General features: G+C 45.5%; 1 protein-coding gene across 2 annotated transcripts in view; it reads right to left on the bottom strand.

Moving 5' to 3' along the window:
- The window catches only part of AHCYL2 (adenosylhomocysteinase like 2), a 93,427-nt gene that overhangs the window by 24,804 nt on the left and 52,853 nt on the right, over nt 1-15,770 (bottom strand). Inside the window, exons 2-5 of one of the 2 annotated variants that reach the window (XM_081927056.1) lie at nt 9,153-9,261; nt 5,150-5,293; nt 2,943-3,043; nt 83-185 (exon numbers count right to left, since the gene is read on the bottom strand). In XM_081927056.1, coding sequence (XP_081783182.1) covers nt 83-185; nt 2,943-3,043; nt 5,150-5,293; nt 9,153-9,261 — 457 coding nt within the window. Of the gene's footprint in view, nt 1-82; nt 186-2,942; nt 3,044-5,149; nt 5,294-6,029; nt 6,276-9,152; nt 9,262-15,770 lie in introns of those variants that run through there. The other variant, XM_081927057.1, reaches the window with a different exon arrangement.

Genomic DNA, 15,770 nt, shown 5'->3' on the forward strand with positions numbered 1-15,770 from the left:
TGGTCTGGTGTGTCCTATAGAGCGCAAAATACTGTGTTTTTTAGAGATCCCGGCTAGAACTCTGAAGCAGCCAAATACCTACCACTCTCAGCCAGGGCAGCAGCTACTTCATTGAGGGTGGAGTAGATGTTGCAGGCAGCCCACCGGCACTGAGCACCCAAGGCACCAAGGGTTTCCATGAGAACCTGTAACGAGCAAAATCGGCGGTGGGCGGGTCTGGGATTTGCCATGCCTGCTCAAGTCTTCACGCAAAAAGTAAATGCCATATTCATTAATATTCAGTAACACAGAGAATTTCCACCTATTAAATTCCCTTTTAAAAGCAGCAAACTACATGCACAACCCTGGATATATTTAAAGTATCGTTAGTACGGTTTTTACTTCCTCAACCTGAAAGTACAAAAAACAACACATCGAAAGCCATACTGTGATCACTTCTAGCCAGGAATGCAATTCTCTCCAAAAGTTTAGAATCCCGACCCCGGTTTTGCTTCAGCTCCTTACTTTTCTGTCGAAAAAGTCTAACCACTCATATACTTCATATGAATTATTTGAAGAGCAACTGTAATCTACAAATTACGCTAGTAGGACTACGAGAAGTTTTGTAAGGAGAAATATACGGAGTGTTACAAAGTAGAAAAAGATAGAGATATTGGTTGTGAGTTTGAAATGTAATAGGGAAAATAAGAAATGCATACTAAGAGATTAGGTTGGAAAATTTTCAGACAGGACTGATGGAAGTCAAAAAAATTGAATAAGATGTAAAAGTATGTTTAATCACTGTTGAAAATGGTATGTTAAAAAACTAAAAAAAAATTATATACAGTAGTGCCTCGCAAGACGAAAAGAATCCGTTCCGCGATTCTCTTCGTCTAGCTGTTTCTTCCTCTTGCGAAGCAAGCCCATTGACAGCTTAGCAGATTAGCGCTACAGCGGTCTAGGGATCAGCTGTTAAGTGGCTTATCAGCGGATCAGCTGTTAAGCAGCTTAGCGGCTTAGGAAAAGGGAGGGGGGAGCGGAAAAAACCCACGGGGACTCGCAAGATTTTTTTCGTCTTGCAAAGCAACCCCATAGGGAAATTCGTTTTGCGAAGCGCCTCCAAAACGGAAAACTCTTTCGTCTAGCGGGTTTTCCGTCTTGCGAGGCGTTCGTCTTGCGGGGAACCACTGTAAAAGAAAAAAGAAAAAGTCTAACCACTCTTCTCATTTCACGTACACAGAAGATGCCCAATGATTCTTCCTGTGACTACAGCACTTGCCAGGTGCTGAAGCAACACCCCCATAAGCCCTCCATGTCCCATCTCACGTCCAAAATTCTGGCTGGAAGAGCAGGCGGTGAAATCAGTAGGGGAGAATGGCAGAGAGCAAGTCCAAGAAACAGCTTTTACAACCAGGGGTTGGATAACTTGGCTGAAGCAGCTAGGGTAACGAGCCATGACTCAAGACAATTACCAGCCCCAGAGGATAATTGGGGGTGGGGGGAGGAAGAGTTGAACTCTCAGCAGCATTCTTCTCCCCAAATGCTCCCTAACAATCTGGAGGCAGTTGGAGGATGGATGGCGGCTAACAGATTGAGATTCAATCCTGACAAGACAGAAGTATTGTTTTGGGGGGATAGGAGGTGGGCGGGTGTGGAGGACTCCCTGGTCCTGAATGGGGTAACTGTGCCCCTGAAGGACCAGGTGCGCAGCCTGGGAGACATTCTGGACTCACAGCAGTCCATGGAGACACAGGTCAATTCTGTGTCCAGGGCAGCTGTTTATCAGCTCCATCTGATACACAGGATGAGACCCCACCTGCCCGCAGACTGTCTTGCCAGAGTGATGCATGCTCTGGTTATCTCTCACTTGGACTACTGCAATGCGCTCTATGTGGGGCTACCTTTGAAGGTGACCTGGAAACTACAACCAATCCAGAATGCGGCAGCTAGACTGGTGACTGGGAGCGGCCACCGAGACCATACAACACCGGTCTTGAAAGACCTACACTGGCTCCCAGTACGTTTCCGAGCACAATTCAAAGTGTTGGAGCTGACATTGAAAGCCCTAAAGCTGTGGCCCAGTATACCTGAAGGAGCATCTCCACCCCCATCATTCAGCCCAGACACTGAGGTCCAGCTCTGAGGGTCTTCTGGCGGTTCCCTCGCTACGAGAAGCCAAGTTACAGGGAACCAGGCAGAGGGCCTTCTCAGTGGTGGCCCCCGCCCTGTGGAACGCCCTCCTGTCAGATGTCAAAGAGATAAACAACTACCTGACATTGAGAAGACATCTGAAGGCAGCCCTGTTTAGGGAAGCTTTTAATGTTTAATAGGTTATTGTATTTTAGTGTTTTGTTGGAAGCCGCCCAGAGTGGCTGGGGGGAGCACATGTGAGCCCATGCACAAGGCTGGCTTCAGGTTTCAGCAAACTCCACCTGTAGGTTTACCTGGAAGCAGCAGCAACAGGTGGCCATTTCAACTCCCTACACGTACTGTCAGTCCCCTGGGGGACCGTGAGAAATTAAAAAGGCATTTCACACAGGCTCATCTGCATGGCACAGGATGCCCAGAGCAGGCACCAATGGGGCTGGGCACTGGGTATCCAAGTAGTTGCCAAAAGGTACCATCTGCCAATGCTGGCCTGGGGTGAGGAAAATGGTCTGAAAGCTCAGCTACCAGAGAAATGTAAGCCCCCCTTAGAAACTGAGAGGCAGGGGATAAAATCAACCAAGTAAGAGGTGCCAGTTTCCTGAATAGAACAGTGTGAATTTCCAAAAGCGAAACATAGCCTCTGAAGGCTGGGTTTCAGAAGGCACCCAAAAACTTCCTGGAGAAATCGTGGCATTTGAGCTGCCTATTCTTCCCTCAATGCCACCATGTGGGATATCAGATATCTGAGCCAAGGTGTCATACTAGGCTTGTCACATGTGCTGGATGCCAAGGACCGGTTGGACGGAAGGGCTTACAGCAGTCTGGGCTGTGATGTGCGTGCAGCCCACGATCTTGGCTCCAGCCAGCGGCTTCTCTCCCTGAGCTCGTTTCCTCAAGGCCATGAGCGCAGGCATTTCTAGGAAGGAAGAGGAAAAGAAATGACACACACGAAAATGGGCACAGATGCTCAAAACCCAAAAGCCAAGTAAACGTCAAGCAGGTGACAGCAAACATTTCCCCATATCGCCTTCAGCATCAAAAAGATTATCGCTTTAAAACAAAGCACTGCAAAGTAACCCAGGGGTGGGGTGGGGAATAATCTGCAGGGACAAGTCCCAGAATTGGTGTGAACATTCAAGGACGTGCCCGCTTCCCACGTTACACAGATAATTAGACAAAGAAACAGTGGAATCCCAGGTCTGGAAGACGCCCAATAAATTTTCCTGGTTCAACACCCTGCCCTGAAGCAGGCACGTGTGGCCTAAAAGCTTCCCCAAGAAATGTTTCTCCAGCAAAGGAGATTTCACCATCTCCCCAGGCAACTTCTTCCAAGGCTAAGCTCATTCTTAGAATGCAGCCATGCTAACTTCCACCTCAATGTGGGAAAAGAGACTGTCAGGCAACAATAGGGTTCACTTGGATCTGTAGAACTACAGCTTTGTTTTGCTTGCACTGTGGTGAGAACCTTGGAATTAAAACTTAAAAGGTGACTTGGTTTGGCTGTTTTGTAACCCTAAATGGGTCTTCCATCACCAACCAGCTCAGCTGTTTGAAGAGATGGTTTGAACTTAAAATGATGGCGAACCAATGAAAGCTTTTTTCAGTTTTGTTTCATCTGGAACTTAAAATGGAACTTAAAATGATGGTGAACCAATGAAAGCTTTTTTCAGTTTTGTTTCATCTCAGAAAGAAACAACGGTATTGGTTATTAGGTTGGACGAGAAAGTGTTCAGATAAGAGGCCTTCCACATCTACAGTGACCAGAAGTGATACTCAAAACAAAAAAAATTCTTTCCAGTAGCACCTTAAAGACCAACTAAGTTAGTTCTTGGTATGAGCTTTTGTGTGCGTGCAGACTTCTTCAGATACACTGAAACAGAAGTTTCCAGACCCTTCTATATAGTGAGAAGGTGGGGAGGGGTATTACTCAGAAGGGTGGTGGGAATGGCTGATTGGCAGATAGCTGTGATGAGCCTGTTGACGACTCTTAACGACTGCAATAGGTCTTACAGGAAAAAGCAAGGGGTGAAAAGGTGAAAAATGGCTTTGTCATGTATAATGAGATAAGAATCCAATGTCTTTGTTCAGACCAGGTCTCTCCATGGTTTTAAGTTTGGTGATAAGTTGCAATTCAGCAGCTTCTCTTTCCAGTCTATTTCTGAAATTCCTTTGTAGTAAAACAGCTACTTTGAGATCTTGTATAGAATGTCCTGGGAGATTGAAGTGTTCTCCTACTGGTTTCTCTGTCTTGTGATTCCTGATGTCAGATTTATGTCCGTTTATTCAGAAGTGATACTGTGAGATTTGCTTAGTGGCCCGAGGGTACCACTTGCCCATGCAAGCAAGAGCTATGAATTCCAAATGATCAAGAGCATTTGAAACAGCCTTACTTATCGAGTCAAGATTTAAGGGCAAACAACACATTGCACTGCCAAATTTCATGACATTCATTTGCTAATACAACACAACGCCCACTGTGTATGTATCCTCCCCATGCCCTTTCTCCCCTGCTAATGCCTCCTTCATTCCTCCTAACCCGGTGGATTATTTACAGTCTCTGGATCTGGCTGGAATAAAACAGGCTGGAATAAAGAAGGCAGGGGCATTTGCTGGGAATGGCTAAGCCTTCCAGTTCATTGGTGCTCCCCGATGTTAGGACTATATTTGCTTTGTAACACCTAATTCTAATTTACAAAGTTCCATTAAAATGATATTGAAGTCAAATGCCTGTGCTGTTTTTTGAGACAACAATAGCAATTTGTCATTCCTCTGATTTAATCTACATTCAATGATCTATATGGAACAGGAGCAATTTGGGGGCGGGTGGGGATTCTGGGGAGAGCTGAACTCAACTGTATGCCTTACATTGCATTAGTGGTGCACCACGGGCTCCCCAGGACAGATTGGAAGAGTCAGGTCTTACTGCCACCTAGTTGTGCCAGAAAAGGTGTCTACCCAAACGGCAGCAAGACCAAGATCTCTTGATCTTAGGAAGTTACCCAGAACGGCAGATCTCTCTTACCTTGCTCGGCAATTTCTATTTCCCGGCGCCCAAATTCAGCCTGCTTGATATTTTTCACGCAGAAGTCACTGCTGCCTTTGGTGTTCTTCTGCTGCTTGTCCCGGGGGGAGGTCTCATCATCAGAGCTGTCTGTGTAGGAAGCAGCTAGAAGAAGATGCAGACAAATTACTACTACTACTACTACTATTATTATTATTATTATTATTATTATTATTATTATTATTATTATTATTATTATTATTTTCTACCCCATCTATCTTGCTGGGTTTCCCCAGCCACTCTGGGTGGCTTTCAACAGAACATTAAAAACAAAATAAAACTTCAAACATTAAAAACTTCCCTAAACAGGGCTCCCTTCAGATGTCTTCTCAAAGTTGGATAGCTATTTATTTCCTTGACATCTGACGGGAGGGCGTTCCACAGGGAGGGCACCACTACCGAGAAGGCCCTCTGCCTGGTTCCTTATAACCTCACTTCTTGCAGTGAGGGAACCACCATAAGGCCCTCGGAGCTGGACCTCAGTCTCCAGGCTGAACGATGGGGGTGGAGACTCTCAGAGAAGAGCAACATTCACAAGATCACAATCAAAGCTGAACATGCATTTGTCTCAGACCTCACGTAAGTGACTACATGTGCTTCTTTCCCTTTGGTGACAATTTTGGATCCTACAGCACTGTATGAAAACATTAAAGCCAGATTGTAGAAAGGGTTCAAGATGTATCGGGATCCTTCCATTACAAGGATTTGACCACCATTTCTGCAGGTCAGTGATTACGGCCTGGGTATCCAAGGTTATCCATGCCTAAGAGCCTCAGTGCAAAATCTCTGCATGCTTCCTTTCACAGCCCTTGTGTGCTCTGATGCCCACTTTCTCACTCACAATGCTCCAACGGCTTCTGCTTGGACCGACACCGACTTGGCCTCCTTGGTATTGAAAATGTTGGCAACTTGGACACCTCAGGTATTTCATCATTGTAAGAGTCACATGAGAAGACCCTTGGGACATCCATGGTAGCAGCACGTAACCTCTCCTCTCAGCAGAAAAGGGTCATACATGGGCATGTATGTGAATGTACAGGGTCATATCTGAGACTCAGCCTCCTGGATCTCTTTGTAGCTAGGGCAAAGAGCTCAGGGGCTGGAGATGAGTCATAAGTGGTCATTGTGACCTCAGGTTCCAAAGGCAGGATGGAATCATATTGGCTCTCATGGCCAGACCCATTGGTTCCCTGCACTACTGCTGTATCACAGTTGCAAACCAATGGAATATAGGCCAAGTAGTCAAGGCGCCTTTGGAAAAAGCTCTCAAGGCAGACACCACCCTGTCCGCAGATATCTGCAATGTCTGGAGATATCACCCTGACTCTCTCTCTAGTTCCCTAGTTTCAAGATTGTCCCACCCTAGTAGTTTTCTCATTTGAACTCTGCAAAGCAACTCCTGGCACACATATATTCTGAAATCTGCAATGAGACCAAATGGTGCAGATTCTAATGGGCATATGCATCCTTAAAAACTAATGAAAGTTACAGCAGACTTGCTGGATCAGACCAAAGGTGTGTCTAGATGAGCATCCTGTTTGCTGCAACAACTAGGGACACTCACAATCAGGTTGTGACAGCAACTGGAGTTCCCTGGCAGAGTGCCTGTTATCACAGAGGTTAGATCTCACCAACGTGATTAATATGCATGGGCAGACCTATCCCCGTTCCATGCATTTGCTGAATCCTCTGCAAAGCTTTCTAAGATAGTGCCCTTACCACACTCTGTGGCAGTAAACTGTGTAAGCTTTTTGTCTGGGTTAAATCTATGATTTTTGCAGCTAATTCTGAAACTGTGTTTCTTTTTAGTTAAGCCCTCTCAATTTATTTTACTTGTTTCAGTACTCATAAACTGTTCTACGTTCAGAGAATACCTGAATAGTGTGCATAAAAAAATGTAAAACATAACACAGACGATAAGCAGCAGCAGAGGGAGGAGGCGGTGAGGAGCCAGGGGGAGAAGCACCGTGCTTAGCACCAGGCCCCCTCCCTCCTTGACAAAAGCAGCTGTCTGCCAAGAGGACGAGATAGCCTAACTTCTGTTGTTTATGCTCTAGTAACCTCTAGGTTTATGGGACGCGGGTGGCGCTGTGGGTTAAACCAGAGCCTAGAGCTTGCTGATCCGAAGGTGGCAGTTCGAATCCCTGCAACGGGGTGAGCTCCCGTTGCTCGGTCCCTGCTCCTGCCAACCTAGCAGTTCAAAAGCATGTCAAAGTGCAAGTAGATAAATAGGTGGGAAGGAAACGGCATTTCCGTGCGCGGCTCTGGTTTGCCAGAAGCGGCTTAGTTATGTTGGCCACATGACCCGGAAGCTATAAGCAATAACCCAACAATACCTCCCACCCCCCCAAAAGAGCCACATATTAAAAGGGAGGTCAGGTCAACCAAAGGCCTGGTTAAAAAGGAACACCTAAAGGTATATAATGAAGGTGCCAGGCGAACTTCCCTGGGCATTCCACGGACGGGGAGCCACTGCAGAGAAGGCCCGTTCTCATGTTGCCACCTTCCGGAGCTCTCAAGGAGGAGGTACACAAAGGAGGGCCTCAGGAGATGATATCAGGGTCTGGGTAGGTTCATGTGGAAAGAGGCAGTTCTTGAGGTATTCTGGTCCTGAGCCATCTAAAGCTTTATGGGTCAAAACTAACACTTTGAATTGGCCCCGGAAACTAATCGGTGGCCAGTGCAGTCGGACCAGTACAATAGCTATGACCATTTGTGGACCAGGAGAGCTTGGCAACCGTAGTTCAGGAACTGATGACTTCAAGTCTTGATTACTACAATGCGCTCTATGTGGAGTCCCTTGACCCCAGAAACTGCAGTTAGTGTCAGCACAACACACGTCTGCTCAGAGAACTATGAGGGTTGCCAATTTGTTACTGGGTCAAATTCAAGGCATTGCTATTGGAAGGCAAATCCCTTAACTGTTTTGGATCAGTTGATCTGCAGGGTCACCTTACCTTAAATGTGCCCACTTGATGGATGTGTGAAACTTGCTTGTAATTTTCATTTTGCAGTTGTAAAAAATTGAACTTTTAGTATGCTAGCACCTACATGTTAGAATGCCCTGCTGTTAACATTAGGCTGGCAAATGCATTTGTACATTTTCTGGCATCCACTTAAAACATTTTTGTTTAGGCAAGCTTATACAGCAGCATTTCTCAAATTTGGGTCCCCAGCTGTTGTTGGACTACAACTCCCACCATCCCTGACCACTGGTCCCAAAATACACAAAGCTGTTGACATGTTTTTCTTTTCTACAGTTAATTTTCCTTAAATGGTTGATTGCTTTTAACTGTTTTTCCTGATAGTTTGAATATTTCATGTAAACCATTTAGAGGTTTTATTACAATCAGGCGGTATGCACATTTTGTTAAATAAATAAATACTGTCTGAATCCTAGCAAGGTGGGAGTCTTGGTAGGAGGGCGGTTCGTGTATCCAGAAAACTGATGTATGACCTGCCCCATACGGGTCACAGTGTCTCTGAAATAGCAGGTGTATGTGCGAAATGTGAACATGTTAGTGGGCTGGCTAATCTGGAATTTATTGGTTTGGGCTGCTTTGATTAGTTTGCTGGAGAATCAGCAAGTGCTGATTTTTTTTGGAATAGTTAATAAATGAGTTGTTTATACTTTTCTGAATATTACTCGTTCTTAAGCACTAGTTGTGAATGTGGTGTCTTTCCTGGAACAGCTAAACAATTCATAACAAATGAAAACCAAGTAAAAATGGAAGAGAAGGCTGCCGGTGATTCATTCCGAAAGCCTACGCTGACCAGAACAAAGTCAGGATGCCAGTGTCTTGTATTAATCCCTGTCTTCATCTCCTGTTTTTGAGGATGTTAGAACATTTGGCTTTGGTTACACAGGAGCTGTTGTGCTGAAGCGGAGGGAACACAGACATGCAGATGCCCACTCAAAATCTGAAACTGCCTCCAAGAAGAGCTTAGGAGAAACAGTACATACCAGAGCTGTAGCTATCCGTTGATGACTGAGAGATGGATCGGGACAAGGAACGGCGGCCAATCTTTGTGGGGCGCTTGTTGAATTCTTGCTTTTGGTCCGCAAACTGGATCTGTCAAGAGAGAAGCCCAGATTGAGCAAAGGGAGGTAAATTTAAAAGGCCAACAAATGCAATCGTTCTGCTGAAGTTAAGGAATAGTTGCCTGTATCAGTAGTTAGACTAGGTTGCAATTTCTTCAGCATTAACCTTCTTTAGTGGTTGGTGTGGGTGCTTCAGCCCCAGGCAACACACAGCGTTTTAACCTGTTACTTCCCTTCCAATCACAACTGCCTTCCATTTTCAACGCACAGGCACACAGGAGTCTCATTCTAATCCAAATGTTTCTCCTTCCATTAAAACCCTTGTTAAGAGTTTCTTGCCATCACAGACATTTGCTATGATCCCAGTCATGCCAGAAGTCTGATACTTGCACCAAACTGTGTTGACATTTCTCTCCATTCCTGCACAGGTCTGCTATCTAAAAAAAGGTGGCAATTAGCAGGGTTTCTTATGCTTAGGAATTCAAAATACGTTTCAAGCTTTGCCTGCAGGGAACTTGGGAAGGGATTTTTTAAAAAAAGTTAACCACAATTCCAGACATGCTGAGGACTGGAGCAAAGACTGTGTCCAGGGGCGTCCTCTACAGATGGACAGGGTGTTAGGACCTGTGTGGCATTAGTATGGCCCAAAAGTATGGTATTTAGTTGCAGGGTGGGAGTAAAAGAAAATGGCCAGGAGACAAGTGGCTGGAGATGAGGGGCCTTGGAGGTGTGGAGTCCACTCACAGCGGACAGAAACTACTGTTCTGTTCAAAGTGTTCCTGGCACTCTAAATCAAACCCCTCTCTCCGTGCCAGGTGGTAAGAAGCTACATGGTGGGGACTCAAAACAGTTTTGTGCTACAGATATTCACTATGAAGACAGCAAAGGCACCAAAATCAAGCATTTTCAGAAACCAAGGCTGTTTTGGTTAAACCTAAGCTTCCAAACCACAAATGATTTCCAAAGGGTCAGAAGCTCTCTCACACACACACACTTTCCAGTAAACTGCTGCCACACCAACACCTGAAAATTATCTTAGGAGAACCTCCAATATTATCACGGAACAAAACATGACATGACCCAGTGGTGACAAGGGTGGATGTCAGTTTTAAAAACATGAACAATGGGTCCAATTTAGAAATAAAGTTGTTTAAAAGGAGGGAGAACTGAAAATGGCAAAAATCATGCAATATAGCAAAATATACGCCCCAGATAAAAAGTCCTTTCTTTCACTGCCTGTAAAGATGGTGCCAGACAAGACCTTCTTTGGATCCCCTGCCTTCAGAACCCCAAATTTGGAATGTCTTTTCCAGGATTGTTTTGGTGGCACAAGCTTTTTTAATTATGTTTTTACCACTGTTTTAAATCTTGCGTGGCTCTGGTTTTAAAACACATTCCTGCCTTTTTAATGTTGTTTCGTTACTTTTTTTACTTGGTTTTAATTTGTTAGGAATCGTTAGCTGTTCCGGGAACCTCTAGGGGTTCAAACAACAGGAGAGAACGGGGACAGTCATACATTACTTAGGCTCTGAGCAGGCGCAAGGAGGCAGGCGATACATTACCATTGGTGTCTGAAGAAAGTTGCCGGCACGCCCAAGAACCAACAAGTGAACTAAGGACCCATTAAGTGTCTTTTTAAACCCTTCTGTATATAATCTACAAAATGGTTGTGCCAATGACCTACAAGGACTGAAAAAACTAGTGTAATCACAGAAGGCAGGGCAAATCTCATGCAAATGTAGGAAAGTAAGGCCCTCATTCAACATAGGCAACGGAGAGCGCACATTTGACACCCACATGAAATGGGATTCCTCGATAGGAAATTGAATGCCACCTGTTACAATCAAATAGGGTGCTTGAGACTGAAGGGGGGAATAGAGCAGGATGGGCTAAGTAAATTCAGTTTTTAGAAATCAAGCAGATTTCTATCAAATGAGTGAAAGAGTGGCAAAAGACACACAAAAGCAAGCATTTATACCACTCTGCTCACTCCTGCGCCCTTTTGACCAAAGGAAATCCTCCTCCCTGTTGAAGTCACAATAATGGATCTATTCTGGCAGCTAAAGGCTTTTCTTGCAGTAACCTTGCAAAGTTCACGTTGTCTACTTTTTCTGAAAATAAAAGTATGTCTCTTGAAATTCACATATCAGTCAATGCAGGCTTCCTGAACCTCGGGCCCTCCAGATGTTTTTGGCCTATGATCCCTAGCTAGCAGGACCAGAGGTAAGGGATGATGGGAATTGTAGTCTCAAAACATCGGGAGGGCTGAGGTTGAGGAAGCCTAAGTCAATAGAATCAACCCATCAAGAGTTCTAGAAGGAACAGTTTAAAATCAGACTTATTCCCTTGACCACAAGGGGTCAGGCCTCTAACAAACCTTAACAATCCTAATTACTGTGGAAAAAAATAAATGCCAACATCACCTTTCTTTTAGAGCCACTAATTCCTTTGGTTAGAGCCACTAATAATGAAAGGTAGTTCAATATAAAGAAGTATTTTTATTTACAAAACAAGACGTTTCTGATGGGTGAAAAGTAGCAGTTATATTCGCACTCTATAGCATCTCATTTCCCTTAAATCCCTCTTTCGCGAAAGACATTTACAGTACGTGCTCCTTGTGCGAAAGCCCCATTCATGAGAAATCACAGCATCAATCCACCATCAACAGAAAGCAAGTCTTCAACACTGAAAGCCACTGAAAACGATTCCTTGGCAGCATGTGCACAGAAGGGTCCAGGACACTTCTGTGCCATTTCTGGCTTTTCAACGCAGCTGGTTGCCCATTTTAACACCACCTTTGCCTCACCTTGGTGCCTCCCTTACTTCCAGAGGTCAAACAAAATTCTGTCCCCCCAGATGCCACCTTCCCCATGCTCTTTGACTGGCAATTAGAAGAAGAAGCAGAGACTTGGGCACCTGCCATGTCATATCTCAACAGGGATGCTGTTTCTGAGATCTTTGGAAGCTCTCCTGCAAAATGCAGCAACATACTGGGTATATAAAGGATGAGACAATCTCTCTAGCAGCCTGATCCCAAACTGTGCAAGGCCTTATGTCTTAGTATCAAAACTTTGGACTTGGACCGTCAGCTGATTGGCAGCCAGTGGAAATCCTACAAACATGTTGCATGTTGGAACTCGCTTACTATATTTTTTTTGGGGGGGGGGGGATGAACGAATTCCTATGCCCCACAAATAATCCAGAGATTCATTTTAAATAAAAGCACACATTCTACTCATGTAAAAACACCAGGCAGGCCCCACAAATAACCCAGAGATGCATTCTAAATAAAAGCACACATTCTACTCATGTAAAAACATGCTGATTCCCGGACCGACCACGGGCCGGATTTAGAAGACGAATTGGGCTGGATCCGGCCCCCAGGCCTCATCTCCTGGATTGGCACCAGAAAGTCTTCCAGAAGTGATGGAGACAAGGGCTGCGAAAGGGAGGGGTTCCCAAGAACCAAACTGTCCCCTAGGGAGGCCTTGACTCCTGAGGGGCTTACAGGAGTAGGGTCAGGTATTTGTGAGGGAATAATGCTGTCCGGAGCCAGAGTGTCAAGGGCAGAGATTCTCAAACTTTTTTCTCTGGGCCACACTATCAGAATAAAAATTTGCTCACAGCAGGCCTAATTTTTTTTACTGATTAAGAGATACATTAGAAAACAAAAGGAAACAACTCAGACCAGAGCTTGATTTATAACAGGCACAGGCAAACCCGGCCCTCCAGATGTTTTGAGACTACAACTCCCATCATCCCTGACCACTGGTCCTGTTAGCTAGGGGTGATGGGATTTGTAGTCCCAAAACATCTGGAGGGCCGAGTTTGTCTATGCCTGATTTATAACACAGAAAACAACTACTTCACAATATGATTGTCGGCAACCCAGAAAGTATCAAACAATGCAACTACATAAGAACCCAAATCATTCCCAAGATATTGCTATAAACACACCTCTTACATATGTACCTTATGTGTGTATACAAACTCAGTATCACTTGGTGTGTCTCTTGCTCTCATGCTCTGCAAATAAAACAAAAATATTTTGATACTAAACTACACTGAAATGTTTAAATGTTTCTTTGGTTGTCCTTGAATCTTTCCTCCACCTTTGCCATCCTCTCCTGCCAAACCCTTCGAGAACAATTAATCCTGTGGGAACAAGCAAAGCCTGCTAGATCCAGCCAAAGGGGTCCAATCCAGAACAGAATCCTGTTCAACTGCCTCCAGCTGTTGACCTCTGCAGTCATTCAGTGTATACCAGGCATGGCCAAACTTGGCCCTCCAGCTGTTTTGGAACTACAACTCCCATCATCCGTAGCTAACAGGACCAGTGGTCAGTGGTGATGGGAACTGTAGTCCTAAAACTGCTGGAGGGCCAAGTTTGGCCATGCCTGGTGTACACAATTCTAAGCTGGAAAAACAAGTTCTGTTCTAATTGGTCTAAGACAGAACTAGACCTTTAAAATACGAAGCTTTCCTTTTTAATCTGGTGGACTTTATTTGTGATGGTATTAAAAAAAATGCAGCAATTTTTAATTACGATGCACGTTTCAGTTGCACTTTAGCAGCGTCATTCGGCTCATGGAAACTTTAGCCCCCCCCCCCGGCCCCCCGAAAGAGAACCTGACCTCAAGAAGAAACAGCACTCCCTCATGGTAATATAAATGAGTGGCCTCAGTTTCAATGACCAGATCTCCTCCAGCCATCCAACACCTGTTGGAGTAGAGACACCTGTTGGCCAAAGGGGGCCAGCTTCATCCCTTGAAAGACGCAAACCTATTTCGCAGGCGAGTTAATTTTCTGCAGGGCAAATTCTTAAACGGGCGCACAAAGTGCAACTCGTGAGCCTGACCCGCTGCGATCAGGTAAGCTCTGCTTATACAACTCTGCAAATCGGACAGCCGTGAACGTTTGAAGCTAGATGCCAAATTTACCAGGGGGTGACAACGATTTCCATATTCCAGGGAAGACCCTCCCCTTCCTCCTCCGCAACCAGAAGGCCCTACACTATGCTATCAGCTGTCCGCCAATGTGCGGTGCTTAGGAATGCACCTTGTTCTGAGAGGATACTGTTCCAACCAAGGGGTCTGGTCCACCTTTCCCCTCGCGGCATGCTGTGGGGATGCAGGAGGGTAGTTCTAACCACCACCGCTATTCTCAGCTTGATGCTTCTGACCTTGAGGAAAAGAGAGCCGAAGACCAGGGCTGGAGCTCTAGCTGCCTCTCAAAGAAACGGGGAAGGCAGGCAGAATTGCAGCCTCCGCTCCAGGAAGAACCGGAAAGGCTTCCCCTCACCTGGGCTTTCATCCCCGAGTCGCCGTTGACATTGTACTTCTTGTGCTTCGGCATGGCGCTGCTACCTGGAGCTCTCTCGCCAGCCCTGCGCAGTCCTCCCGAGAGAGGCGGCTGGCTATCCCCTTTATACCTCCTTTCCCTGCACCAGTGACCCTGTCCGCTCTGGTTTCAACTCTCTTGCTCGGGGAGGGAAGATAGGGTAGAGGCGGGAGGGAGGTTGTGAGAGGTAAAGAGGGCTCCTTCCTCTTGCCTGGTGGCCTCAACTCTCTCTTCCAGGGCTCCATTTGGCAGGGAAAGAGCCCGCAGCTTTAATGAATTTCTGCTGCCTGCGCCTGGCGGAGCAAAGCTTTGCTGCTCTCTCTCTCTTTCTCTCCCTCACCCCATTTTCCCTTCTCCTTTAATTGTTGTTTTATCGTGTTCCCCTCACCTCAGAACCATTAAGCTGCGGTTTCTAACATGGCCTGGCTTGTGCGCGCACAACAATGGCTCATTTATGTAACCAGAATATTTCCTCGCCTGCTATAATTAACTTGCTAATTAGGTACCTTTAAATTTGAGGCTCTCTCCACCCACCCCTGTTTCCACAACCTCCCTTTCCTCAGCCTCAGATTAAGTTTAAACAGAGACACATTAGAACCAAGTTAACTAATGAGCAACTAAAACAATGAAGGCATTTATCGGCCAAAGTGTTGGTTGAGGGTTGTTGGGGTTTTTTGCAACGGTCGAAAAGGCGCTTGCCCTTATTGCTGTTGCAAGAAAATTGTGTCCTTCAGAGACGCACTAGCGTAATGCAAGGAAGCCGCATGAGACTAAAATAAGCACATGGCTGTTTTTCTTCCCAGTTCTGACACCTCCTTGAAAAGAGAAGGGAAAGAGGAAGACCAAGAGTGCCCCAAAATCCAACTATTCTGGACAACAGCCATACGATAAATATGTAAAATAACTAAGCAAGTATTACACACCACCCCAGGATTGGCCCTACTAAACATCTTCCAAGACAACAATGCCCATTTACACCACAAATAACTCATAACCCACCTACTTTCAGCAGCCAGAAACACCATAACCAGACACTGGAGAGACCTGTCAGGAGTAAGCATGGACCAATGGTACCAAATAGTATGGGAAACAGCCCTACTAGAAAAATTAACCAATAAACTGAAACTGACACGGGGACAAATAGAAGAAGACGCCTTTACCCCGGTATGTCCCCCCCTTTATCACATACACAGCCCAACA

This window comes from Podarcis melisellensis, assembly GCF_964234715.1.
Source record: "Podarcis melisellensis genome assembly, chromosome: 10".
Taxonomy (NCBI): Eukaryota; Metazoa; Chordata; class Lepidosauria; order Squamata; family Lacertidae; genus Podarcis; species Podarcis melisellensis.